A 26,258-nucleotide genomic window follows, 5' to 3' on the forward strand; every position below is an offset into this window, starting at 1 on the left:
CGCAGATCTGCTTTACTAATTATTAAAGTTTGTTGAAGCTTGCAATGTCAACAAACTTTTTTACTTCACTATATATGCATATGCCCAAAAATATAATTTTCATTCAATTAGATTTGATGTTTGTTACATGCTAATGGAGGCCCGAGCATGTGACACATTTTAGTGTTATAAATTTTACGAATCATGTGAAAAATCATTGTTGTACTTCATTAACTTGTTTGGTATTCGTAAGCTTTTAAAAAGTCGAAGCTTATGTGTATATGTGTAATCTAAACTCATACTACATAGATCGACGATGAAGCTTGATATATATGTTATGGATATATATTGAATGAATTTGTATATAATGCAGGAGCATATCTGAGATGTCTCCATATATAGGTGCTAATTGCAGTTGCCATTCTTGTTTGGTGTTTATAGGAGGCATACAATGTTGTATTATTCTCATTGTATTTGTTGTATTTTAGTATAAGAATGATATTAAGCGTGAATAAATATTGATTTGTTTTATTACATTTTAAAAGATCTTTTATAAATCCAAATCCTCGTTTTAGGTTGTTTAAGCTATTAATGTTATCTCCAGTATTTAGATTAGCAAACCAGAAATAATAAAAGATGAAAAGAAAAACACAAAGAACTATCCGAGTCCACAGAACCCACTGTGTGTCCTTAAGAAATTTAATCCCCTCAAGTACCCGAGGTTGCAGATTAATTCCTCCCAAGATAAAACGGATTAACCATTAAAGAAGTAGCGGTACCTCAAACTTCGATAATTTCAACGAACTCAAAATGACAGCAACGAATCACACACAGACACGATCGATCGATTTTATTTTGTAAGAAATGTATGCAAAAGAAGGGAAGAATTCGATGCAGAAAAATGAGAGAAAACCTCTCTATTTATAGCCAACAAAGGGTAAAGGTCACAACCCTTTGAAAAGAAGACAACCTTTCAGAAAGGTCACAACACTTTGGAAAAGACACAACCTTTCAAATGGTCACAACCCTTTAGAAAGGACACAACCTTTCATAAAGGTCACAACCCTTCAGGAGAGTCACAACTCTTCATTTCCTGTTCACACCTTTAAAACCCAACAATTTATATATACATAAATTATTTTGTCAAGGAGGATCGAGTGAACCCCTCAGCCTCCTCTAGATTCGCCCCTGCCCCACAAGACAAAAATTGATGGAATGTATTTTTGTACACAAACAATTTCTTTTTAGTAAAAATAGTCATATATGTTATTTTTAGTACAACAAATTAAATCAAACGATGAATAATAAATAATACCAAGATAAGTAATCTTAACATAATTAATTCAAACATAATTTATCTTTAAACGAAACACCTCATAAATGTTCTTTTTCTAAATAAATAAAAATTAGGGTATGAAATTACAACATCATGAGAAATCGAACTCTCATCAACAAAATGCAAATTCAGATTGTCAAATCAACTGAGCTACTAAAATTTCCCGGCACCTAAAAGTTTAATGGACCCATGCAACAACCTTTCGTCCTCATCAATCTAACTACTATTATTAGTACTAGTTTTTACAAGCATATTTATGGTCTATAACATTTTGGGACCTAACTAAATATGGTAGGAGAAGAAAAAATGAAACCAATTATTAGATTTTTGTCTTGTTGGAACTAGATGGTTCAACAGTCACTTTTCCAATTAAAATCTCATTAAACCTTGATTTCAATGATCTCATTATCTCAACTGTTTCTTGAAGTTTTCTTCTAGAGAAAAAGACGGGATTTGAAGTTTATGGGTTAAAAAAGAATTATTTAAATTTGCGTTGTTAATATAAATTATTTAATAAAATTCTAAAATAAATATAATTATTGGATCAAAATTACTAAATTCGGATAAATTCATAACATGTATTCTAGGTATTGAGTTTCCAATATCGGTGGGTGAGAGGCATATTTATCTTTTTATATGATACCTTGTGAATGATCCTCATCTCTTGAGTTAGCTTTTGAATTAAGTTAATAAATCTGAGGGCTAAAATCTTTTTTTTTTCACATCAAAATGGAAGGAAAATTTATCTTATTATATGATATTAAATAATTTTTTTATCTTTATTAATTTTTGAGTATGACAATAACTATGTTAAAACCACTGCGAAAGAGTGTAGTGATATTAACAAATCCCTTCATATTTAACTAGAAATCAAAATCGAATCACAAATGAAAAAAAATTGATGGAAAAAGCTTCGATTTTTAATAGTTGTTAGGCAATGCAAATATAAATTAATCATTATATCAATATATTTTGTATTTCTAATGTTGAAAAGAAAATATTAGCCCACCAACACTGCGTGGAGTTGACTAAATATTATTTCCCCAAAATGGTATGACAGCACTGACGGGTGGTCGGACCAGCAAAGATCACCTAGGTCTCGTTTGATTGGGTGTATAAGAACAGTGTTAAATAAGATATATTAATAATATTGATAATAATAATATTAGTATTATAATGCTTACATTTGTTATCGGTGACAAAATCAAATATTTCGTTAAGAATATTTAAGATTTAATATATATGTATGAAAAATATTTTTTGCTTTGTATATTTTGTATAATTTTTTATATACACAGTATGATTTTTTGACAAAGAGTGTTCGAGTGACCTCTATTTATTACATGTGGCTATGCACTATTAGTAAATATATTAAGATTATTTCACCATATTTAATTAAGAAAATTACATAAATGGGCCATAAAATTTAAAATAATTACAAGTTTATATTCAAACCCAAAGTAATTCCTGAAATACTCATTCCTCATAAATAATTACAGCCCATACCTTCCATTCATTAAAGCTGATAATTTTCGTTTAACTAATATTAAATCAGTATCATATATTGTATTAGTATCATTAAAACCGATTCCTTTTAATTTGGTATATTAAAAATAACATGACATATTTCCGAAAAAAGTTGCTCCTACTTTATAAAAGTAGCAGACCCTCCATAAATATAGGGAAAATGATGTGAAATCTTTTTGGAGAGGCAGATCGATGCATGCGTCTTTATCCGAATGCATGCATTAAAATCCCTTATAACGATAATATCATGATTTTCATATATGATAAGAGAGAGTTACTTGGATGATGAACACCCCATTCATATATTAATTATACATAACATAATATCAAATAAATTATAGGATATAACTAATACTATTATACATAAATTTAAAAAGTATATGTCAAATAACATCCCAAGTATCACCATATTTCTAATTATAAAGACTATTATCTTACTATAGTTAGAAACAATTTAATTATAAAATTTCACTTTTATCCTTTATGAAATTTTAGCCCACAAGTAGTGTCAAATCAAACGATGCCACACTGACATATCGCATTATCTTTTGGGAAAATTATATGAAATAACAAACTATTAATTCAAATTAAATGTTATAGCCATAGTTTATTTTAATTGTAATTCGCAACAAACATCCCCTTTTTTGTCATCTGATTCGGTATACAATTAGCCATTTTATACATTTCGGTATAAAATGCGCTTGTGTTTGTATAAAGCGAGAGAAAAGTGTATATACAAATACATATCTTTTCGTCCTATACAATTATAATTATACAAATACAGATCTTATTATACAAATTACAATATATAAATGAATTTATACAAAACTGAACAATTTGTATAAAATTGGATGTTTGTAGCGAACTATACAAATCAAAAGCTCCATATCAAACATAAAATTTGCTATGAAGCGCAATTATGCAAACTATAGCTATAACATACAAATATAATTTTTATATTTGCTATATGTGAAAGTTGCTCATATTTTTTCTAAATTATGGTGCCAATCAAGCCCGTATATAAGCACGTAGAGTATATGCAGTAATGGAACCCTTCCGCTCATTTTTAGAGCTTTGAATACTGAATGAAGTTCTAACAATTCCGCTCTCCCAACTCCGAAAACACACACTCTTTGTTCCCAAATTCCGTCTCTGTTATTGTTTAATGGAAGTGAATTCACAGTATTCTTTGTCTGCTTTTGATTTCAGCTCTCATGATGAGCATCATCAATTTTCTTTTTCCGATTGCCGTAGGCCGGAATTCGACAGCTCTGTTTCAAATGCCGCCATGAAAGTTCAGAAGGTTTATAGGAGTTAGGAGTTATCGTACACGGCGCATGTTAGCTGACTCTGCCGTGGTTGCTGAAGCGCTCTGGTATTGCTTAAAATATAACCACTTAACCTGTACACCAACATTTTTATTTAAAAATCGTCTATTATTTTTAATTTATGTATATAATAATAGAATAATCATGTATATTTATGTGTTCTTTATTGTGTGATGAATTTAAAGGTGGCAAGCTATAGATTATGCTAGATTGAATCACAGTACAGTTTCTTTCTTCAACTTCTTAAAACCAGAAACAGCGTCTTCCCGGTGGAATCGCATAAGCTTAAATGCTTCCAAGGTATTCTTACATTTTTATTTGAGAGATCAAAAAACAAAATTGAACTATCAATTTTTCGCGAGTTTTATACTCTAACTGTCAGTTGTTTCCTTTTCTAGACTATCAGAAGCTGTTCCATTTTCTACACTATCATCATCTATGTATATTAGAACACGCCTAGTTGAGTAGATTTTGATAGTACAAGTAAGAAAAAGAAACAATTGATAGTTGGTCGAGATGTGTTTTTACATAGACAGTGACAAATGATAGTTAGGGTGTGAAACTCGTGAATAAGATGTGTTTTTGATCATTAAGTCTTTGTATTTCCAGTCATAATAAAACAACTTTCAGGCAGATTCTATAGAAATAAAAGAGGAAATTTCAAATATAATTCCGTATTGCTCAGGTTGGTAAAGGTCTGTCCAAAGACGCCAAAGCTCAGAAATTGGCTTTTCAACACTGGATTGAGGCAGTGAGTGTAGTACCTTTCTCCTCTGGCTTTTCACTTTGCTGCTCTTTTTGAAAATTTCCCACTTAATTTGTTGATTTTTGTAATTTTTGTTTTTTTAACCTTGGTATTGTTCCACTATAGATTGACCCACGCCATCGTTATGGGCATAACTTGCATATTTATTATCAAGAATGGTGTAAAACTGAATCTGGTCAGCCCTTCTTCTTTTGGTAAGATTTTTGACATTGTTTGTTCAGAAATTATTTTAAAAAAATTCATTGTTTAAGATTTTTCCAACTTTTTTGTAGAAAGTGAAATGACTTCTCTCAAGTTGTGTTTGGTCTGAAATTCCTTTTCCAAAAATTTAAGAAAATGCACCATGGGACTAGTTTAACCCCAAAAATTAGCTCAAGGAATGAGAATTACCCAAGACCATGATCAAGATGTGTATGAACCTAGACTCATATCTAACTTGAAACGTTTTGCATTTGAAACAAACGCTACAACCAGAGCTGTAATTTTGATTTCCATTCATAGTGATAGGATTATATCCAAATAAGTGAAAGCCTATTCCAAGATTGTATAATGTTTCTGACCAACATTCTGCATTATTGGCTTCTCTTTTCTCTGGTGCAATTTCATTGCCACAAGGATAAAACAGCATGTATTTTTCTGTGAATCTATTTCTAAGATGTAAGAATCCTGACGGATGGTCTGAAAGGTTGCTTAGAAGTTTCTTAAAAAAACTGCAGGTTGGATCTTGGAGATGGCAAAAAGGTTGATCTCGAAGAATGTCCAAGATCTAAGCTTCAGAAGCAAAGTATCAAGTACCTTGGACCTGTATGTGTTGAATCTTTTGTTACTTATCCACTGCATATCATGAGTCTTAACATCAATCATTAATTATAAACTAACAACCGGTTAAGTACTTGTGTTGACACTGTTACTCTTTAGTCTTCAAATCTGATTAGCACCATTTTACACTATCTGGTGTATATGTAGTTCTTTTCCATGTTCAAGTTGCCTATTTTGTCGCTTAAGTGAAGCTGTTAACTTCTGCATTATCCTTAAGTCGCGTTGCTTGATATTAGCGTGCGGTTCCTGATTTCTTCCTCCTATTTTTTCTTTAATCAGCAAGAGAGAGAACATTATGAATATATTGTTGCTGAAGGAGAAATTGTGCATGAGAAAACTGGAAATGTTCTTGATACAACTAAAGGGTTGCCAGGGGCAAAGTGGATTTTTGTGATGAGCACATCAAGAAGACTCTATGCTGGTGAGGTGAGTGGTAAAATAGTTACTCTGTAAATGCAATTTGATGATTATCCTTGATTCCTTGTTATTCATGATAAGGTTTGTTTTTATAATGTTTCTCAGAAAAAGAAAGGGATGTTTCATCATTCCAGCTTTCTTGCTGGTGGAGCTACTTCAGCTGCTGGAAGACTAGTGGTAAAAGATGGAAGAGTTATGGTATATAAGTTTCTGTTATCTCAATTATTTCAATTGCTTCTGTCATCTAAGTTGTACTCTCGTAGCGGTTTGTGGTAGTAGTTAAGAGCGTATATTTCCAATCATACTGATTATGTAGTTTTTGTCCCTTTTAGTCACACTTGATGTCTTCCGGCTTTAAACCAATATCAGCTGGCCGCTGCATGGCTAATGCTGAACTCATACTTTCTCAAATGAGAAAATACTTGTGTATGACAGTGACAATATCCAGTTAGAGTCTAATGTTCGTAAAGTACTCTTCCTTACTGAACGATTCTTTTCATCACTCATAAAACTACACAATCCAAGTTGATATACCACCTTCTATGTTTCTTCTCGTCATTCACCTTGACTCTTATAGATGAAACTCTAGAAGAAGAAAGCTGTTCTTTACATAAATGTATTCAGCTGCTTTATTTGCAACTGAAAGGTGTTAAAGAAGGACGGTATGCTTCCTGAATTCTTTGCTTGCAACTCGAAAGCTTGAGTCTAAGTTTCTGTTTACAATCATCTGCTTGGAACTTAGCTGTTTTCTTGACATGTTATTCCTTTCAGTCTATTTCAGCATATAGTGGACATTATCGCCCAACAGAAGATAGGCTTGACAGCCTTTTATCATTTCTTAATGAAAATGGGGTCAACCTGGATGAAGTTGAGGTTGGTCTTTTCTTTTTCTTGTTCTTTTTTGTGCTCAGTGTTACTCCTTTTAATGCCTAATGTTCCAGAACTCTGAACAATCAGATTTATTGAGAAATTTCTATTAGGAAAGGCACCAAGGAAGTGTTAAAGATATAGAGAAGTAGAATTCAGGAGAGATGCAAGCCCTTCAGGCCATCAAAATCGGGATTTAAATCACTGGAATTGTTCACCTTTCTGATAACAGATAGAAAGGAAACAAAATGAACTATTACTCCCTTTTTAGTACATTTTTAAAAATATGTCTCTTTCCTTTTTTGGTGACTCTTCAATTTGAACATTCCAGATGACATGTTAAAGACCATAAGATTAAAGAACATTTTTGTCCATTCTGCATATCCTAAGTTTAAATCTCAATTAGTCGAGCTGTGCTTACCTTACTGACTACTCTAAATATGATTTTACCTGCCTTTTCTCATGATGAATCGTCCACTTTGAAACTAACATAATCCTCGTCTTTTCTGATCTATCATCAGATAAGAAAATCAAATGAAGACTATGGAAGTTATGGAGACGGAAAATCTATTGGAAGTGGCTATACATCTGATTTTTCAGCTCTATCAGATTCTCCTTCTCAAGCTGATCTTCCAAAGGAAGAGAAAACAGACCTTCCCTTGGAATCAGCCCGGAATCTGGTAGCTCAAACGAGTAACTATAACCGATCCCTCTCAGGCAGTCTTCAGATCCCAATAGCAGAGGTGCCAAGGACTCCAATACTACGAAGGATTCATTCCGAGAAGTTTACAAAGTCGTATCAACTTCCCTTGGTGTGGTCAACAGGTGCTGGACCAAGAATTGGCTGTTTTGCTGACTTCCCTGCGGAGCTTAGATGGCAGGCCTTGGAACTGACTAACCTCTCACCTAGACTTGTTCTGTATGATCTACTCCCATGCCGGTTCGTACTCCTCAGCTTATCACTCTCCACTTCTTGGCGATGGCTCCATAACTCTTCTATAGCAAGTGTAAATGCTTGTTCTGAAGATTTCACAATGTTCATAACACGCAGCGGAAAACAGAAAAACAATCCTGAACCTGGTGATGAGAGTCGTAATCCAAAATAGTACTAAGACTCTGTGTATCCATGTCAAGATCGATCTGTTCTTCATGTTCATCCCCCTCCCAACTTTCAGCTTGCTGATATAATATCTCTGTCCAGTACTTAGTTGAATGATCAGATATACAGCTATATATAATCTGCACTTTTAGCTCTCTTCATCCTGTCAAACAGAACTTGATGTATCAAAATTTCTCATCAAACCAATATCATTTCTTTCTTCCCATTGGTGCCATTTAGGATGGATGTGAAAATAACACAAGTCGTGGGGTGTGTGTGATACAGAAGATATGTTTTCCAATTTTCTCATGTTTGGTTCATCAAAATGTCATGGAAAATATTCTCTGAATATCAAAAACAAGGAGATGTATTACCACATACAGAGGAGATGTATTTACACTTCTGATAAAATTTCAAATGTGCTTGTCTTTTTGTTGGGAGTAAGTTATTCCGAAATAAGTTATTGTTGCCGCCAATATACACGCAAGTGTACGCGGTCGCGCAAGTAATATAGTGGCTCTTAAAAGAACCAAATTATCGAACCCAAAGGACTTGTCAATTAACTATTTTTACTAAATTATACTGATCTAATTATTTATTTAATAGTGCCAAAGAAAAGAATGCAAGAACAAAATAAAAAAAATACTTACAATAGTTGGAAAATCTCAGGGCTGCAGCATGTATTGAATCTCATGTATCATATTATAGGCTTAGAACTAATTTTAGTTGTCAAGTTACTGGTTTATAGGGTTAATTGTATGAGTCGGGCTACACACCTCTAGTCGCCTACTCCAGTTAGCTATCTAACTACATCGTTGAGCGGGGATAAATAGACTAACTGGCGAGCATTTATATTTCAATCATATTTCGTAACCAAGCAAGTTGTTCATCCGGGCGTCACTCCTGAACACAAATCACCTCAATTAAATGGATCGATCGAGCTCTCTATATTCTCTGGTCTATCTAACCTCTCCTCTCCCGATTTGAAGATTAGACAATATATTTATCTCAGGGTGATCAAGCACAAAATACTAAAACAAGAATATAGAAGTAACTTATAATGACAACCAAGAATTAATTCGACAACCTTAAATAATCAACATTGAATCCGTAGCTACAGCCCCAGAACAAGGGCTTTAGCTACTAATCTCTAAGAAAATAAGAAGAAGAAGAAAAGAACCCTAAAAAAGTATTGACGACTTTTCTCTTCAAAAGTGTCTCCTCCTTACTCTATATTGGTTCCTTTTCCAAATAATTATTTTTATGGACTATTTATAGATATAAAAAACCCTAAATAAAATAATTGAGTCCAAAACAAATTAGGAATTCAAAATCATAAAGGAGTTGAATTCCTTTTTATTTTCGGCGTGAACCAGTGCTCCATCGCCTTCTGAAGACGGGGTTTACTCAAACGAGTTGAATAAGCAAGCCAATAAGATCAAATTGCTCTTGTTGCGGCTCTTCAGTGACTGTCACGTGGAATTTTCCAATTCCAATTCTACTTCAACCTAACATATATATTATTTTAGAAAGTTTAATCCATTAAGCTGTCTGCTTGATTTCCTTCTTCAACTTTTCATATTTAATTCGTTTTAGCTCCAAACTTCTTTAACTTTACACCAATTTACTCCTACAAATAAAATACATTATTTAGCACAATCCATAAAATTAATGCTCAAAAAGGACAAATATAAATAATAAATGTGAGGCAAATAATGATTAAAATATATATTTTTGGCCTCACATCAGTTATCTCAGGATAAGTTCTTTCTCTATGTATATAAGATAATTTGTATCATTACAATGATATAAATAATCTAAAGATTACTTAATACCACTAGCTAAACACATTACGACATATCAAAATAGGAACTAAGCTATCTTGTCTATTACATTATGGTATTGTAGAACATATGAACAGAACATTTTGTGATAGGGAATGAAGTATGTTTTCATGCTCATCTTTCTACTAAGGCAAGCATTATACGAATTGTAATAGTAATTTTATAAGTAATAAATTGAAAGTTAGAACTATAGAATTTAGTTTAAGAAGTTGATAACTTGATATATCCATTTTAATATACTTGCTACAATGCTGAAAAACATAAGAACAAATATAAAAATGTTATGCACATTGCTTAACACTTCTCGACTATTGATTTTTATTTCTGAGAGAGTATATTACTGCAAGTCTGCAACTTACAAAAAATTTAAAGGAAGAAAGTATAAAAAGAATAGAATGATATGAGTATCACAGGACAAAATATAAGAAGTCAAAACAATGTTTTGGTGATTTCTTCTATTAAAAAAAAAGTTAAAAAAGAATAAAATAATATAGAATTATAGAAAAAGAATTAATATAACTTTTTACTATCATAAATAGTAATACTAGGATTTTCTCTACAATAATTTTTTTTAACAAAAGCCCGTTTTTGCATTTGGGTCCTATTCTCCTCCTTCGTCTTCACTCTGAAGACTGAACTACCTGAATCCGGTACCAAAAGCTTCCAGTAATGGCGTCCGACGTCGATACTGCCGACGGCGAGACAGTAATTCTCAACTGTATCGACTCCGACGGGTCCAAACTAGACGGAGATCACGAAGAGATTGTCATTTCAACGGCTGAAGTCAGTCAATGGGACTTAACATCACTTTCCCATCGCCCAATCATTAAAATCAAAGCTAATCGGCAAAGGCAAATCATCTTTTCTGTTTATTCTGTCTGTTTTACCTTCAACATCTATAAAAAACAGTGTGTAATTTTTGCTTTTTTTTGTTTCACTTGATTTTTTGAAGTACAGGCTCATTCAGCAGTCTTCGTACTTTCACGGACTATTGAGTGGAAGTTTCAGGTATAATTCTTTTTTTTTCTTCAATTTTACTGAAGTTCTATGTATTGAATGAGTTTGAGTATAGTCATACAAATTTGTTTTACTCTGAACACAAAATACTGGTTTTGCTACTTGTTTCTTAGTGAAGTGCTTATGAATAACAAATCTAGAATGCTATTCGTGTTTGATATCTTGCTGGAGCAAATTACAACAGTTAAGCTACCCTGAAGCAACATGCTTTGGCAGATTGGAGACTGCTACATTATTATATTTTTTGTTATCTAATTTCGAAGAACAAGAGTATGGAAGAGCAGATTTGTCTGGTACTGAGTGAATAATAAGTTAATAATATTCAAGAACAGCTGTATGTGTTCTTCGGCTAGCTATGAAATGGTACTTAATTATTTCTTACTGCTAACTTGGGAAATAAATATTCTAATAATAAATACAAACTATGAGCTTAATTTTCTATGGAATGTTACAAGGAATGATAATATAAATCTGGTCAATATGTAACTTTGCCCTCAAGTTAGAATGTATATAACATGGACCCCAAATGGGTTCAATGAATCTCCTTCGCTAGAAAATAATTCTACGTAAATAGGGTAAAAATAAATTTGTTAAATATATTCTAGTGAGTCCCCCTTGAGAGAGGGGAGTATTCTAGAGTAGTGGCAGAGGGAGTTCAAAAATTGTTTTAGGTAACAAGATCAAATCATAGGTTTGGCATTTTATTATTTTTTTGAATCCTATTGTATAAAATTCTGGCTCGGCCACTGCTGGGGTTCAGAATTTATTCGTCAATATTAGAGATGAGTGCAGATTGTGTATTTTCGCAGATAAAGTGATACTCAATCTCCATATATTTTGCCTCCGAAAGAACACTGGTTTAGATGCCATGTTATCGCGTTTTGATTGTGACAAATTAAAATTCTTTCAAACTCCTACTCTTCAAGTAATTGTTCAACTGCAAAAGCTCATTTACTGTTGGGAGCATAGCTCTATAAGCAACCTCTACACTTGATCTAGTATCCACATCTTGCTTATTGCTTGTCAAAGAGACCAAGTTTCTACCCTTCGGGGTGGCTCAGTGGTTTGGGCTTGGAACTTCCATGTTGGAGGTCTCAAGTTCGAAACCCCTTGCCAGCGAAAGCAAGGGGTTTGCCTTCTGGGTCGAGCTCGTCGTACCGGGCTTGCCTAGTGCGGGTTACCTCTCCTATGTGGTTTGCGAGTTATTGCATAGGAGCGGGGGTTTTACCTTGTGCGCACCCAAAGGGTAGCGGCCGCGGGTTTCCCTTGTCATAAAAAAAAATAAGAGACCAAATTTCTACCAATGAAAACGAAGTACCAGTTCATTGATCGCCTATGGGATGGCAATGCAGCCTGATATGCATTTACAAACTTGATACTTACACTATTACCTTGATCTTTGCGGAGAATTCCTTGTCCTAGATTACTCTTGAATCTTGATACATCTAAGGATGCGACTCTATCTCACATGTAGTGGCAAGATAATTTAACTGACCCTTCGGGGTGGCCCAGTGGTTTGGGCTCAGGACTTCCATGTTGGAGGTCTCAAGTTCGAAACCCCTTGCCAGCGAAAGCAAGGGGTTTGCCTTCTGGGTCGAGCTCGTCGCACCAGGCTTGCCTAGTGCGGTTTACCTCTCCTATGTGGTTTGCGAGCTATTGCATAGGAGCGGGGGTTTTACCCTGTGCGCACCCAAAGGGTAGCGGCTGTGGGTTTCCCTTGTCATCAAAAAAAAAAAAAGAAAAAAAAAAGAAGATAATTTAACTTACCAATCTGAAGGCTCCCCAACGTTGAAGTAGCTTGACATTAGGATATACAGGTGAGTTGATTGGTCGATAGTCACACATACCGGTTTTACCCAAAATATCCATAGCAAATTTCCTCTAAACCAAGGCACGCATGAAATGGAGTAAGCAACCTTTATCCCTGACAAGTACGTAAGTTTTTTTATAGGAAAGTAAGTAAGAGATGTTATTTGGCAATTTTGGTACCTTAAACTTCTATTGTCATCTCCAGAATAATATATGATCCACATGTGAGAAGATAGAATGCCAACCATGTGTAGAGTGGATGAAGAATAGAATGATCTGATTAGCTACTGGTCATAATACATAATTGTGCCTTAAACTTGGCCTTTGTTGGCATCCATGCCCTCCAACTTTTGGTGTGCACAAGTAGGCATTTAAACTTGTATAGAGTAGAACAAATAGACACAGGCGTCCTACGTAGCATTGAAGGATCAAAGGACTTCTTTTTTCTTTTTCTACCTCGCATGTCATTGACTGTACTACAAACATGGGCTAATTGGACAATTGAGTGACACAAAGTAATGTTTTGGCGGCTGACTAGGTCTACTGTGGTGTTGGCTACACCTAACCTGAACCATTAATGGAAAGAAGTTGTAGATCAATGTGCTAGCGAGTGATGGACTTGTATTGAAGTATGAGGCCTTGTATTGTAGAGATTTTGACAGTTATCCTTTTTTTAATATCATGTTCATCTCGGAGCGATGAATCTCAAGGTGTAGCGGTTCATTGGAGAAGACACAGATCTTGAAGCAACAAAAGGACACTGTCTTATTTTCCTCAGAAGACTCTTCTAGTGATTGGAAACAACTCAAACTTTGATATTTTCTTCACCTAGTTCTTAGTCCATGTGAAGCACTAGAGAAATGAATTTATCCTATATTAACTATTGAGTGAAATAATGTACAAGAATTATTCTTGTACAGGAGCTGGCTTTATTTGTAATCTTGTTGCATCTTCTGGATGCTGAATAATGAAAGATAACTACCTTTACTTGACAAAAAAATAATGTACCATGATAACTCCATTTATAGAAGTTTTGGCTAATATTATAATAACATAATTCCTTTCTTTTGTGAGATTACCTTACCTCTTTATTATATGGTTTAACTGCTTCAGTGAATCTTGCTTTGACTCTATATCTATTCATTGGGACGTGGAGTCACTTCTGAGTATGTTGAGATTTATCTTTGGATGTTCGATGGACATTACTTCAGAAAACTTCCTTCCTTTGTATGAGGTAAGAACTCCAGTTACCAGTATTGCAACAATTACTTTTATTTGCTCAAAAGGTTTCACTGATGTATTTTCTGTTGGTCACTTGGAAATCTGTGAAATTACTTTACTACTTTTTGTTAACTTAGTGATGTCATAGTACCTTGCCTATGAAAGCCTTGCCCTTGTAATGGATAAGAGTTCAACATTCCTCCTTTTTTTGAGGGGGATGGGTAGTGTGGGGGTTTAAATAAGGTACTCCCTCTGCCCCGGCTTATTAGACACACTTTATTTTTTAGTCAGTCCCAAAAAGAATGACACATTTCGTTATTTGACAAATGTTTAATGACACTATCAACATTTTACCCATCTTGTGTACCACGTATTTGGCAAAAGTCAATAAAAGTGTCTTCTCTATTTTAAAATTTATTTATTTTAAGGATAGTTTTGGAACATTGTAAAGTTGTAAAGTTCTCTCATATTTCATAAACTTTGTGTCTAGATAAACTGCATGACATAATTTAGGACGGAGGAAGTAATATATTTCTGTCAACCAAAACAACACAAAGGAGGTATTGAATGTGTATCGTTACAAAACCTCAATCTTCCATTATAAATGTAGGGAACTTATCCACGGTCCGGGGGGGGGGGTTCTCGGTAGTTAAAAAAACAAAACAAAGGGAACTAAGGAAACATGATAGAGGGTCTAAGTCATATTCATTCAGCACGGTATACCAAAATTCATAAAAAGGGGTTACGTAGTGCACAAAGCATCCCGCATTCAACCCTTCGGGGTGGCTCAGTGGTTTGGGCTTGGAACTTTCAGGTTGGAGGTCTAAATTTGAAACCCCTTACCACCGAAAGCAAAGGGTTTGCCTTCTAGGTCGAGCTCGTCGCACTGGACTTGCCTAATGCTGGGTTACCTCTCTTGTGTGGTTTGCGAGCTATTGCATAAGAGCGGGGTTTTACCCTGTGCGCAACTAAAGGGTAGCGACTGCGGGTTTCCTTGCATTAAAAAAAGACATCCCGCGTTCATACAAGTTCTGTGTAAGAACGCATCCCAAGGGGGTGTGATGTTGGCAAGCTACCTTGACACAAGCATAATGGCTTGAACCCAATGGAGACAACTTCACCATTGCTCCAAGGTTAACCTTCATAATTACAACTATTTGTATCTAAGCATAAATTGGTACGGCCTTGTCATGGGACATCTGTGATTTTTCTTCCATATGAAAAGCCAAACAATTCAATATGTCTCACTAACAAACAAAAAAGATGCGTTATGATGTCTTTTTGGACCAAGGATTGTCAGGTTTAGTTAAAAATAATAAATACAAAGTTTTTTGAGCTTAATAGATTGTTAGAGGTTGAAAGGAAATAGTGAATTTTCATAGCAGAGTCACGCAAGGGTGTGACCTAGTGATCAATGAAGTGGGTTTGGGCATCACGAGGTCTCGGGTTCAATTCCCAGCAGGGACAAAACACTAGGTGCTTTCTTCCCATCTGTTCTAGCCTAGCTGACTTCTCTAAACCATTTTTTTTGTTCATATTTATCATGTTGCAAGGAGAAGTTGAGTGATCTCTTTATCGGGGGTCACTAAAGAAGGTGAAGCTTTATGAAAGAATGCTACACTTGTCAATTATCATTGTGTGCTGTATTTGCACTGAGCCCAATGCTAGAATACTCCAGGACAAAAGCATGCTCCAACTTTACTTCAGGAAGGTTTATCTTTGCATCACAATGTTGTCGGAAAGATGTTCATTTCCCCTCTTTGAGTTTTACTACATCCTGGAGGTCTCTTTTGACTGGATATTTGCTTTGCAAGTCTCTGACCAGAGATCAGATGCAACCTGTTGTTGTTTGTCCAATAGTTTCTAATATCTGATCCTGGACTTTTTATTGGTAAAGATCTGATCTTGCACATATATTCTGCAGGCGTCATTGTTTTTTGGAGTGGACAAGCTTCTTTTAGTTTGTCAAAGTTGGCTGGAATATGTAACATCTGAAGTCAGCATTTGGCCTCCTCAACTGTGTTTAGAAGATTTGGTCCATATCTGGGATTATGGTAGAGAGAATGGTAACAATATCTTTTACTTTTAGCTACTAGGAAAATAATATTTGCAGCATATTGCTCTTCATATTATGTTTTAATGTGATTCCGTGGGTTGTCTCTTATAGATTAACATGGAATATCATGCAGCAATTGATTTTATTCCACAACTGACTGGTTATCTAGCGAGGAACTTTGTAAGTGCTTAAATTGTACTTTGTCCAAGTCTCCAAATTGTTCTGCCATTCAATGTTTTCTTGAATTGATTGGTTTGATTTGAATGTATGTATAAATACCTCTATGGGAGGGTCAACTAAATCATATCTGCATTTCTTTTATGTTTCTTTGTCTATCCCTGCTCGTCCTTCATTTCTCTCCCTTCTCCAGCCTTATTTTCCCCCCAATCTAATTACCGTCTTTTTTCCATTTCCATCCTGCAATTCTTTTCTCTTTTCCTTGGGTAACTTCTGCAAAAACAAGTTTATCAAAAAAATTGGCAGCAATTTTGCTGTTTAGTTGCAGTAACTTTATGTCATTCAATGGTAAGGGCAGTGGTATTCTCGTTTTTTTTGACAAGCTCTCTGGAAAAACTTCTATTGCATGTGGTTAGAGTTAGCCAGTGTGTGTGAAATGTGAATTTTGAGAGTTGTTACAAAAAAATAATAATTCAGCATAGTAACTGAAATAGATTTGTCTTAAAACTAGTAACATATTATGCAAATAATTACTACAGTAACTAAAACAATTTCAACACATTTTCATGCCATTAGATCTGCTTCAGCTTTTCAAATTTCTTACTCCACTCTTGTAGTTTATAGTGTGTTTTTTTATGTCAATTCTGCTGAATATCAAAAGTATATTACTTTGAATATAAATAGGAACATTTCTAGCTACAAACGAGCCCAGGAGCTGTTGCAGTGATTTAGCAATATAAGCCAGAGAAAACATGTTGTCCTTCATATTAGTCTTAACTAGTAAAATTACCCGCACTTCGCGTGGGAATTTAATATAACGAAAGTTATAAAATAATACTTAAAACCTATCAGGCATTAAAACTAAAACACTATATTATCTTACATACAAGATTACGTAGTAACAAACATTAATAATGTAAAGGAAAATGAAAATCATTACATCTTATCATTTAGCCTTATAACATAAGCATAAATTATAAATTAATGATTGTAAAAATACATACCAAGATCTGTAACATAAGCAATAGTGTCAGTGAGCCACTCAACATGAGCAAAATATACAAATATTTATATTTAATTGTGAAGAAGAAGAAGAAGAGGAGGAGGAGGTTCATAATTTTCGTTGTGCTAAATGAGAGGAAATCCCTCTATTTATAGACAACAAAGGGTAGTGTGAACAAATGTTTATTGTGCCTTATCAGAAAGGTTACAACTATTTGGAAAAGTTGCAACCCTTCGGAAAGGTCACAACCTTTCATAAAAGTCATAACTTTTCATAAAAATCGCAACTCTTTATAAAAGTCGCAACTCTTCATTAAAGTCGCAACTTGTCATAAAAGTCACAATTTTTCATGAAAGGGAAGACTAATTTTGTAAATAAATAAATTAAAAGGGAATTCTGGTTTGTGGCGGTGGCACGTAGGCGAGCCTAAGGTTCTCTTTTATATATATATATATGATTATTTTGAATTATTTGTTGGCATGCCACGTCAGATGATTCTTTCTACTTTCCAACAACTGTTCCAGATGTAATTTTCTTTCTTACTGCAGATATGGATGGCATCCTGTGACTCATTTCACAATGTCCCTTTTGAATTGTTGCTTTCCTGTGTAAAGCAACCTTGTTTGACAGTAGATAGGTAGGTATTCTCTTTATCTGGTAAAACAAAGGTCTGTCTGATGCAATGTCTCATTTCAACTGCAATTCTGATTTCATGGTGACTTTTCACAGCGAGAAGCATCTCTGTGATGCTATTCTACTATGGCTTGCCGCTAACACCAACCCATCTGATCGTTTGAGCTCCACTGGTGATGCTCGCCCTGAAATTCTAACAGAGGTATATGATATTGTTGGGATTGATTAAATGACGTGATATTTCCTATTGAATTTTGTCTGTATTCATGTGGGTCAGAGAGAGGCCTAAAAAGGGGGGTTGTGACAATTTCTAGTGATCGTATTCTTTCAAACTGCAACTAGCCTTGCACCGCAGCATGCTATAGTGACCCCACATTAGCAAATCAGGTTTAACAATCCGTGTAAGGAAAACATGTAAGAATAATCTAGCCTACTTAGTGAGATTAGTAATCACTGCTGATATGGAGTTTTGCAGTATAAGATTCCGGAAGTAGATATTCCTTCTCTTTTTTATCAAAAAAAATAGTCTTTTTTCCTCTTTGTTTTTGTTGTTTTATGACATTTCGTTTGCGTGACTCTTATCCTTGTTGATGATATGCCTATTTAATAGCTTTTGAACCTCACGCTCAATTTTCTTGTACTTATGGGGCAGCTCACTTGTTTGGTTTTCTGTGCATATCTGATTTATGTTATAACATTACAGGTGCATTGATCTCAGTCCTAGTTTTCCTGCAGATAAAGTGTTCCAATTTGATAATTGATTGAGATATTATATCTGTAAGGTCTTAGTGTGAAACGAAACTCATGAACAGCTCTATCCCTTTTTGGTGCAAGAAATTTTTTCCACTAGTGAAGACCTATGATTCTTGCCCCAATATCTCTGCTACATATGCATTTGAATTCTTTCTTGATTACACTGACTTAAGTAATTTATGTGACCATTGTCTTTGTTAACAGATCCGCACTAGCCTTTTATCACTGCCATTTGCTGCTGGTATGAGCAGTCCTTTGAGTTGTTACTTTCAAAGCACTAATGCTCAAGTGTTATTTAGGTTCCTTCTGATCATTTCTGTATTTTTGTTCGCATTTTAGGGAAACGAAGATGCCCCTTCTTCTCAAAGTTTGCAGAAAGAAGTGTGGTTGCTATCTGTAGTTTAGCTGCCTCCCGTACCTTTATCTTAGCAGACATTCTTGGAGGTGGTGACTGTAATCAGCTCAGGATCCACTTGACTGAATATACTAAGGTTTACATTTTACCAGCATCCTTTCAGTGTTTGTGGGTTTTGGCTTTCATTTTTCATTGGATGCCACACAAATATAGTCCACCTCCCCTTCACTTATTAAGTGGAAAATAGTCGTCGGCATTGTATAAGCGACTTGACCGAGTCGACGAAGCTTATAACGACTCACGGTTGTCTTATCCATTCTGATTGATTGACTAATCAAAGATTCTATATGGCTTGAAATCTGGGGACTAAAGTGGCAAGTCTGACAACTTACTTATGAAAGTCATTTCACATGAAGTTCTTTTATATTCTTATCTAGAAGCAAAATGATAACAAAAAGAAAAACAAGGAGTGTCTACAACTTATTTTAGACCTAGACATCCTTTTCTGTTAAGAAATAGATTTTCTGAATTGTGATAGCTTAATATCTTTTTCCATTGTGTCGTCACTTAATGGATAGAATATTGCTAATACTCTGCAGACAATTCAAATGATGGGAGCAGATGACTCTGCTTATAGTTTTCACTTCACCCTATCTGTTCTTGGAGACTTTCCAAGAGTTGAACTTGCTAGTACTTTGGGCACGATTTCTAAATTCATCTTTCTCCCTTTAATCACTTGTTGGAACTAAAAGATTAGCACATTCAACATCATCAAGAGTAGGCTTGCTCGCTTGATTATAAAATATCACTTGCAGTGTCAAAGTGAAACAATCTTTTTTTTCTTCACTTTTCCTCTTTTTTACTTGAAATGAAGTTGTGAAATTCATACAATGTTATCACTTAACAACCATTTTCATTGCTTAATTCCTTTTCTGAATCTCCTCTGTAGATATTGGACCTTTCAGGCTGCCCACAAATTAATCTGCCTCTTCTTCTCCTAAACATGCTACCTTCTTCCAATAATTTGGACAAATTGCTGATGAAGAAGCTTAATCAGCTTTCACTCAAACTTGAGCACCATATGGATATATCTCGGATTTCATGGGAAACTTTCCCTGTTTTGACTTTTGAAGCAGTGCAAGTAGTGGATGTTTCAAATTGTCCTATGCTGCATCTTGAAGCTGCCATTGAGTTCTTTTCCAAGTCATTTCCATCCCTAACAACATTAAAAGCTGCTTATATTTTGACCTTCAAGACAATGAAGCTGTACCAATTGTTACAGAGATGCCCATTACTCTCAGACATCGATCTAACAGTGGACAGTACTCCTGTAATACCAGCAAAGGTCTCAGTTATATCTTCATTTCCTGCTGTGATGCTGCAGATATCAACATCTCCCAATGATGAGATACGTCCTGATGTACCAGCATTTCACTTTTCTAGGCAGCTCTCAAATATTACAAAACTCATATTGGAGGGTCGAACAGATTTCTATGGTATGATATTTGGCCATCTCTCCTATCTGGCTAGCTCAAACCCCATCCTGACCAAAGGAAAAGTCTCTTTCCAGGAGATCATTTTTCATTTTCTGGTCCTTAGAAATGATTTTTTTTTAAAGACCCAAGTACTTTTCCCACTTCACTTGATTCTTGGTGAAAAGGTATGAGCCTAAAAGCATGCTTAGGAACGAAACCCAAAAATAATACCTGATATGTTAGAAAGCTTATTATATACTGAAGGTGAAGGGAGGAAAAACCACTGTAAAAAGAATCATCCTCTTATCTTCGCTTAGTTCCCACCTATCAAAATTATGCAATCTATCTTAGAAAGTTTTTCCCAAACCTTGCTATGTAAATGTTGAGTACTGCTTTTAGCTGTTATATTGTGTTTTGTAAGTGACACCACTTTCATTTTCTCATGCATATAGTTTGCAAATCACATCTATATGTTGCCTGGGAATCTCGTCTGTACTTTCCTCCTCGAGCTGTTAGAGGATCTTTATTGGAAATTCAGCTTGCTTGTATGCTCTTAATGATATGATGCCCTCTGCATTGAGCTAACTTTACTTCTCTTTGATATTCTCCAGATTCTGATCTCCAAAATATTGCAGAGTGCTGCCCTTCCTTATGTTGTATTAACCTCAATGCATGTACGTCCATAACGGATTCTGGCATATCCATTTTAGTATTGAAATGTGTTGAACTACATTCAATCTTTGCGTGTGATACTTCATTTGGGCACAATTGTGTGCTGTCACTTTGCCGTAATATCTCTAGACTTGACGCTGTGGCAATGAAGATGGCAGACAACACCAATTCATTAGCTTACAAACTTCAAATTCTGCATATAGGAGGCTGTAAAGGTGAGCGATGTTCTAGATTTTGTTTTCTGCCTTGCCTCCTCCATGCCAATGTTTGTTAACAAAACTGAAGTTTGTACGTAGAAGCTTTTATTTAAAACTATGGTTAGCAGTTACTGCTTTGCATCTTCCAATGTGACTGTTGATAAAATTTAGTTCAATGTGGATATATAAGAACTCCTTTTTTCAAAATAAAACTGCAAGCTTGAATGCTGAAGTCTTTCTGAAATCACAAACGTAAGGATTTAGCGGAGGATGCTGCATGTTTTGGTTTCCACCTGAATCTCAGTCGTAGCAACTTACAACTCAATTAATTTATTGATAGTTTAAAGAGTTATTTAATTTTGAACAATGACAGCTGGAACTTAAATTTTAATCACTGCCACCTATAACAAACAAAATTCTTGCTCAACTGTATTAAAGGGAGCGTTTTTTTGACTGTTGGAATCTCATGTAAGGCTCTACATTGTAAGATAAGGAAGCTGGCAATTATATTTGCGGTACATAATTATCTTTTGATGAAATATATATGTGGGACATGATTATATCCTCTTTTCCAGTTTGTTTTATCTCTTTCACTTCAATTTTTGAAAACTCTCTTCATTCGCAGGTATCAATGAGACTTCTCTTTTGGAGCTTATCTCTCAAACTCAGAGAATAAGAAGTCTTTGTTTGAGGGAAACACAGCTTGTCGACAATTGTCTATATAAATTTTCAGGATCATCACTGGAAATGCTTGATGTATCTGATACTAAGGTTTGTAAGTAGTCCTGGAAGAACTTAAAGTCAACGTTCTCCAAGTTTTTTCTGGAAAATATGTGAATTTCTATGTTATCAGTTTGCTCTAGGGTCAAGCTTTTAGGGTAAGGTGTTGAAAGAGTGGAGGCCTTAGGTTGAACCGCAGTACCGCACCATCTGCCATACTGAAAATAATATTTCTATGTTTTTGGCCTGTATAAAAACCTCCGACAGGCGACACACATGACTGAGCTGCCAAAAACTCAAAAAAGAATGCTACCATTTCAACAGTCTAAGCTCCTAAAAGGGATGTTTCCACATAATTCTATACAATAATGTATTTCAGGACATGTAGTATATCTGTTGCCCAAGTGAATTTCTTGACAAATAGAAGCTAGAGCACTGGACTTATTCTAACTTTTAAATGTTTCTGGAAATCAGATCCATGCATTTTGAAGAAAATGTTAAACGTCAGCAGACACCTACGTGCTTTCTGTTGCTAAACTCTTCATATCTCTGTGTAAGCTCCCTCCACTACATGGACTAGTGAGTAGTGCCAAAAACGCCAAGGTGTTTCACTTGGTTTTATTGACTTGTAGTATCTCAGAATAGTTAGAAAGGAGCAATTTTTGGGACTTTGGACTCTATAGGTGGAGCATTTGTGGAAGAATGATGTTTATAGACAGATGATTTGTCTGTATAACCAATATATTATTCACTTTGGAATTACAGGTTTCTTGCCATGCAGTGGGTCATGTTGTCCGCGGAAATCCTCTTCTAAAATGTCTGATTGCCAGAGGATGCAGGCATCTATTACAAGAGGAAAATGATATTCTAGGGAACTCTCCTGTATTATATTATGAGCTTGGGAAGTCCTGCAATTTGGAGGAAATTTCTCTTGGTTGGGGATTCTCGTTCTTTTCATTGGAGGCCCTGCGTCCAGCAATTAAAATGTTGAGGACATTTATTGTTGGTTTAGGTGGATCTTTAGGTAAAGATGGGCTCAAACTGGTACCCACCTTTTGTCCTTGGCTAGAGACCTTGATTCTTTATTTCCAGGTAATGTGTAGATGCAAAAGTTCTTGGTAGTTTTTTCGCGTAGTTTCAATCCAATATGCTGTGTGCATATTGGATAATGCTCAATGAGCTGATGGGTTGAGGGCCTGAATGGGTTTTCAATCATCTAAATTGTAAGGAAATGTGATGACAGAATAAGTATAGCCGCAAACAGTGGGATCGTTGCAACTCATTCCCAGATCTTTTTTGCCTTTTTGTCTTGTCTATTCTAAGCATGGTTCCTCAAGCCTAACCACTTTCATGAAGTATTTCTCATTGTCTTGAGTTCTCTTTCTGTTATGTACCGCCTTCTAGTTTCTTTACTATATGTCAATGGACGATGAAGTGTAATGATTTCTTCAAGTGTTACTTCATGTTTCTTCAAGTAACATTAAGTGTGATGAAAGTTATCTTTACCTTGGATCTTTATCCTTAAAAGTTAAGGTGAGGACTAGAACCTGTTTCAAGGTCCTTAACTTATTACATGGTCTTGGAAACTAAAATTTCTTCATTGTCTCTAAATCTGTTCATCATTACTTTAGATTATAAAAACTTAGAAAGATACCTTTTAATATCATTCAATAAAATTAAGAAATGGAATTTGGTGATTTTCCTGGACCCTAAGTTGGATTTTGATTTAGCCATCACTCTCTCATTTTCTATCTACATTAATGATTATATGTTCAAAACATATTGATATATAAGTTTAGAACTTGTGGTCAAATTTATAAAATTTTGACATAAAAAGCAAACCAACAAAGAAATCAAGGCAGAGGGCATATAATGCAAGTGTTTTATGCCATAAACTTCTAATAATGGGACTTATCGGGATAAAGTAGGCCCTGTGATTCTTTTCTCCAGACCTATTACTTACAGGGTCTGACATACATCTGAACATTTTAGATCTGAATATAAGTAGGTTTGTATGGATAAGAAATGTCAATTGTTCATTTTATTAAGGATAGAATAATCGGGGCATCCAGTTGTATAACACAATCTGCCATACTTACAGGGTCTGACATACATCTGAACATTTTAGATCTGAATATAAGTAGGTTTGTATGGATAGGAAATGTCAATTGTTCATTTTATTGAGGATAGAAAAATCAGGGCATCCAGTTGTATAACACAATCTGCCATACCTTGTTACACCTGGATATCTAAATTCGGTTAGTGTATCTTGTCCGAGTCCTAGATGGTGTGTATTTTAGATTAGTGCTTGAAATCAGTGTTGCTTACTTAGTATTGCTGATCTTAACAGGTAGTATCTGATTCTGTTGTAAGAAATATATTAGAGACCTTGAAAAACTTGCAAGTCTTAGCTCTATGCTATTGCTTTGGTGAGATTTCCTCATTAATCTTCCAGTCCAGTGCACCACGTTTGAGGAAATTGAAACTTGAAAGAGTATCAACTCAGATGACCAATGATGATTTGCTTATCCTTAGTCGGAATTGCATGAACTTAACTGAGCTTTCACTGGTGGGATGCAAACGTCTTAATTCAGGTCTGCACTACTCTCAAGAACATCTTGTTTTGAATTTGTATGATGTTTGAAAAACTCCCTTGTCTAAGGTTCATCCAGTTGTAACAAGCAAAATCCAATTTGCTATACTTATTCCTTCAGATCAATTAGACAATTACAACCACCACCACACTTCAATCCCCCAAGATAGTTAGGATTGCCTATATAAATCCTCGCTATCCACGTGCTCCATTTGGCCTGTCGTTCTAATGTCCAAAAATATATGTTCTCTAGCACTAGAAATTATGTACATCTTTTGCAGGCATGCAAATCTCTGCCAACACTAAAAAACTCCCAAGTCCTAACGAATATTGGACTCAAAGCAAGTGTACCAACATGATTCCAACAAACTGGTATCACTTATTTTTCGTTTTTTCTTCCATTATGCCTTTATTTTCTCCAAATTTGCCTGGATTTCAAGAGACTGTAGGTGTTTTGAAACAAGTTTTCATGTGATTTTAGGTGTACCATATCCCTTTTCAACCATAATTCTGTCTTATTCCACGTCAGCTTTGATGTTCTTATGTTGGCAAAACATGTGGTGCATATATTCTTACTTGTTTTCAAAAAATATGTATTCTATCTTACTTCTACTTATCCTAACTAAAAACCTCTAGAAAGCTTCTCCCTAGTTCTAGTTTTGGTCAACATCCTCAGTGATGTCATCAATTAACACAATATTGTCTGCAAATAGCATACACCATGGGAACTCATCTCATAATTGGGATAAACATGTACGGGCTAAATCACCTATAGAATAAAACTAGTACAGGTTAAGTGCAAATAATTGGTGTAAACCTACTGCTATGAGGAACTCCTCTTGTTTGTCCTTACACTGCTCTCACACTAGCGCAGTAAAGAATGAGAGAAAAAAGAGAGATTGGGTGTTAGTCACTCTTTTAGTGTCCCTATCCTTCTTTCCCGAAGTTCCAGCGCATGATTCATAAGTTAAAATATCGCGATAGTTTGCAAACTTTGAAGATCCATGTTGTTCTTATATATTAGAATTTTTGGCCGATCAATTATGAGATGAAATCCTGGTTTTATGACCTTATAATGTTTCTTTGCAGAGTCACAAGATACCATTTCAAATGGCTGGCCAGGGTTGATCTCTCTTCATTTAGAGGTTCGCCGTTGTTATTTTCACTCCTCTTGCTGTATACTTGCTGAGTTGCTTTCATGTTTCTCTTGAAATTTCTAATTCTTCAAGCTGAAGAAAGAATTAAAAGTTGCCTATGTGATGGGATTCTATATGCTTCAGGTTCCAAATGATCTGCATGGGGAGTTATTGGGAGGAGAAATACACTAGCATGTTAGGTGTATTTTGTTTGGCCATTAAATATTCTTGACGTGCAGTTGTTACAACCTAAGTTTTGTGACCTGTTACCTACATTTCTAACTAAAGAAAAAGGTTATTTTCACAAGAGATGCATTTGTGGTGGGAATCTGAACTCCCTGTGTTGTGGACCTTGGGCCTAACTCAACCCCAAAAGCTATCTCAAGAGGTGAGGATTGCCCAAGCAACACTAAAAAGATCACCCATCCCTTAAAGGGCCAAATTGTGGGACCCCCCCCC

The 26,258-nt window shown here is 35.1% G+C and overlaps 1 protein-coding gene and 1 pseudogene across 3 annotated transcripts in view; both read left to right on the top strand.

The window, feature by feature from the left end:
• Positions 1-3,912: 3,912 nt before the first annotated feature.
• Positions 3,913-8,361, top strand: LOC102590348 (IQ domain-containing protein IQM3-like; annotated as a pseudogene).
• Positions 8,362-10,552: 2,191 nt separating this feature from the next.
• The window catches only part of LOC102593060 (BTB/POZ domain-containing protein FBL11), an 18,926-nt gene continuing 3,220 nt past the window's right edge, over positions 10,553-26,258 (top strand). Inside the window, exons 1-15 of one of the 3 annotated variants that reach the window (XM_006338874.2) lie at positions 10,553-10,833; positions 10,940-10,990; positions 13,922-14,042; positions 15,954-16,095; positions 16,219-16,265; positions 17,814-17,902; positions 17,995-18,100; positions 18,856-18,892; positions 18,991-19,142; positions 19,956-20,502; positions 21,093-21,368; positions 21,976-22,121; positions 22,836-23,162; positions 24,421-24,664; positions 25,753-25,808. In XM_006338874.2, the coding sequence (XP_006338936.1) occupies positions 10,652-10,833; positions 10,940-10,990; positions 13,922-14,042; positions 15,954-16,095; positions 16,219-16,265; positions 17,814-17,902; positions 17,995-18,100; positions 18,856-18,892; positions 18,991-19,142; positions 19,956-20,502; positions 21,093-21,368; positions 21,976-22,121; positions 22,836-23,162; positions 24,421-24,664; positions 25,753-25,808 (2,523 nt within the window). In that variant the 5' untranslated portion in view covers positions 10,553-10,651. Of the gene's footprint in view, positions 10,834-10,939; positions 10,991-13,921; positions 14,043-15,953; positions 16,096-16,196; positions 16,266-17,813; positions 17,903-17,994; positions 18,101-18,855; positions 18,893-18,990; positions 19,143-19,955; positions 20,503-21,092; positions 21,369-21,975; positions 22,122-22,835; positions 23,163-24,420; positions 24,665-25,752; positions 25,809-26,258 lie in introns of those variants that run through there. The other 2 variants (XM_015309152.1, XM_006338875.2) reach the window with 2 other exon arrangements.

Source organism: Solanum tuberosum, unplaced genomic scaffold, assembly GCF_000226075.1.
Source record: "Solanum tuberosum cultivar DM 1-3 516 R44 unplaced genomic scaffold, SolTub_3.0 scf00008, whole genome shotgun sequence".
Lineage (NCBI taxonomy): Eukaryota > Viridiplantae > Streptophyta > Magnoliopsida > Solanales > Solanaceae > Solanum > Solanum tuberosum.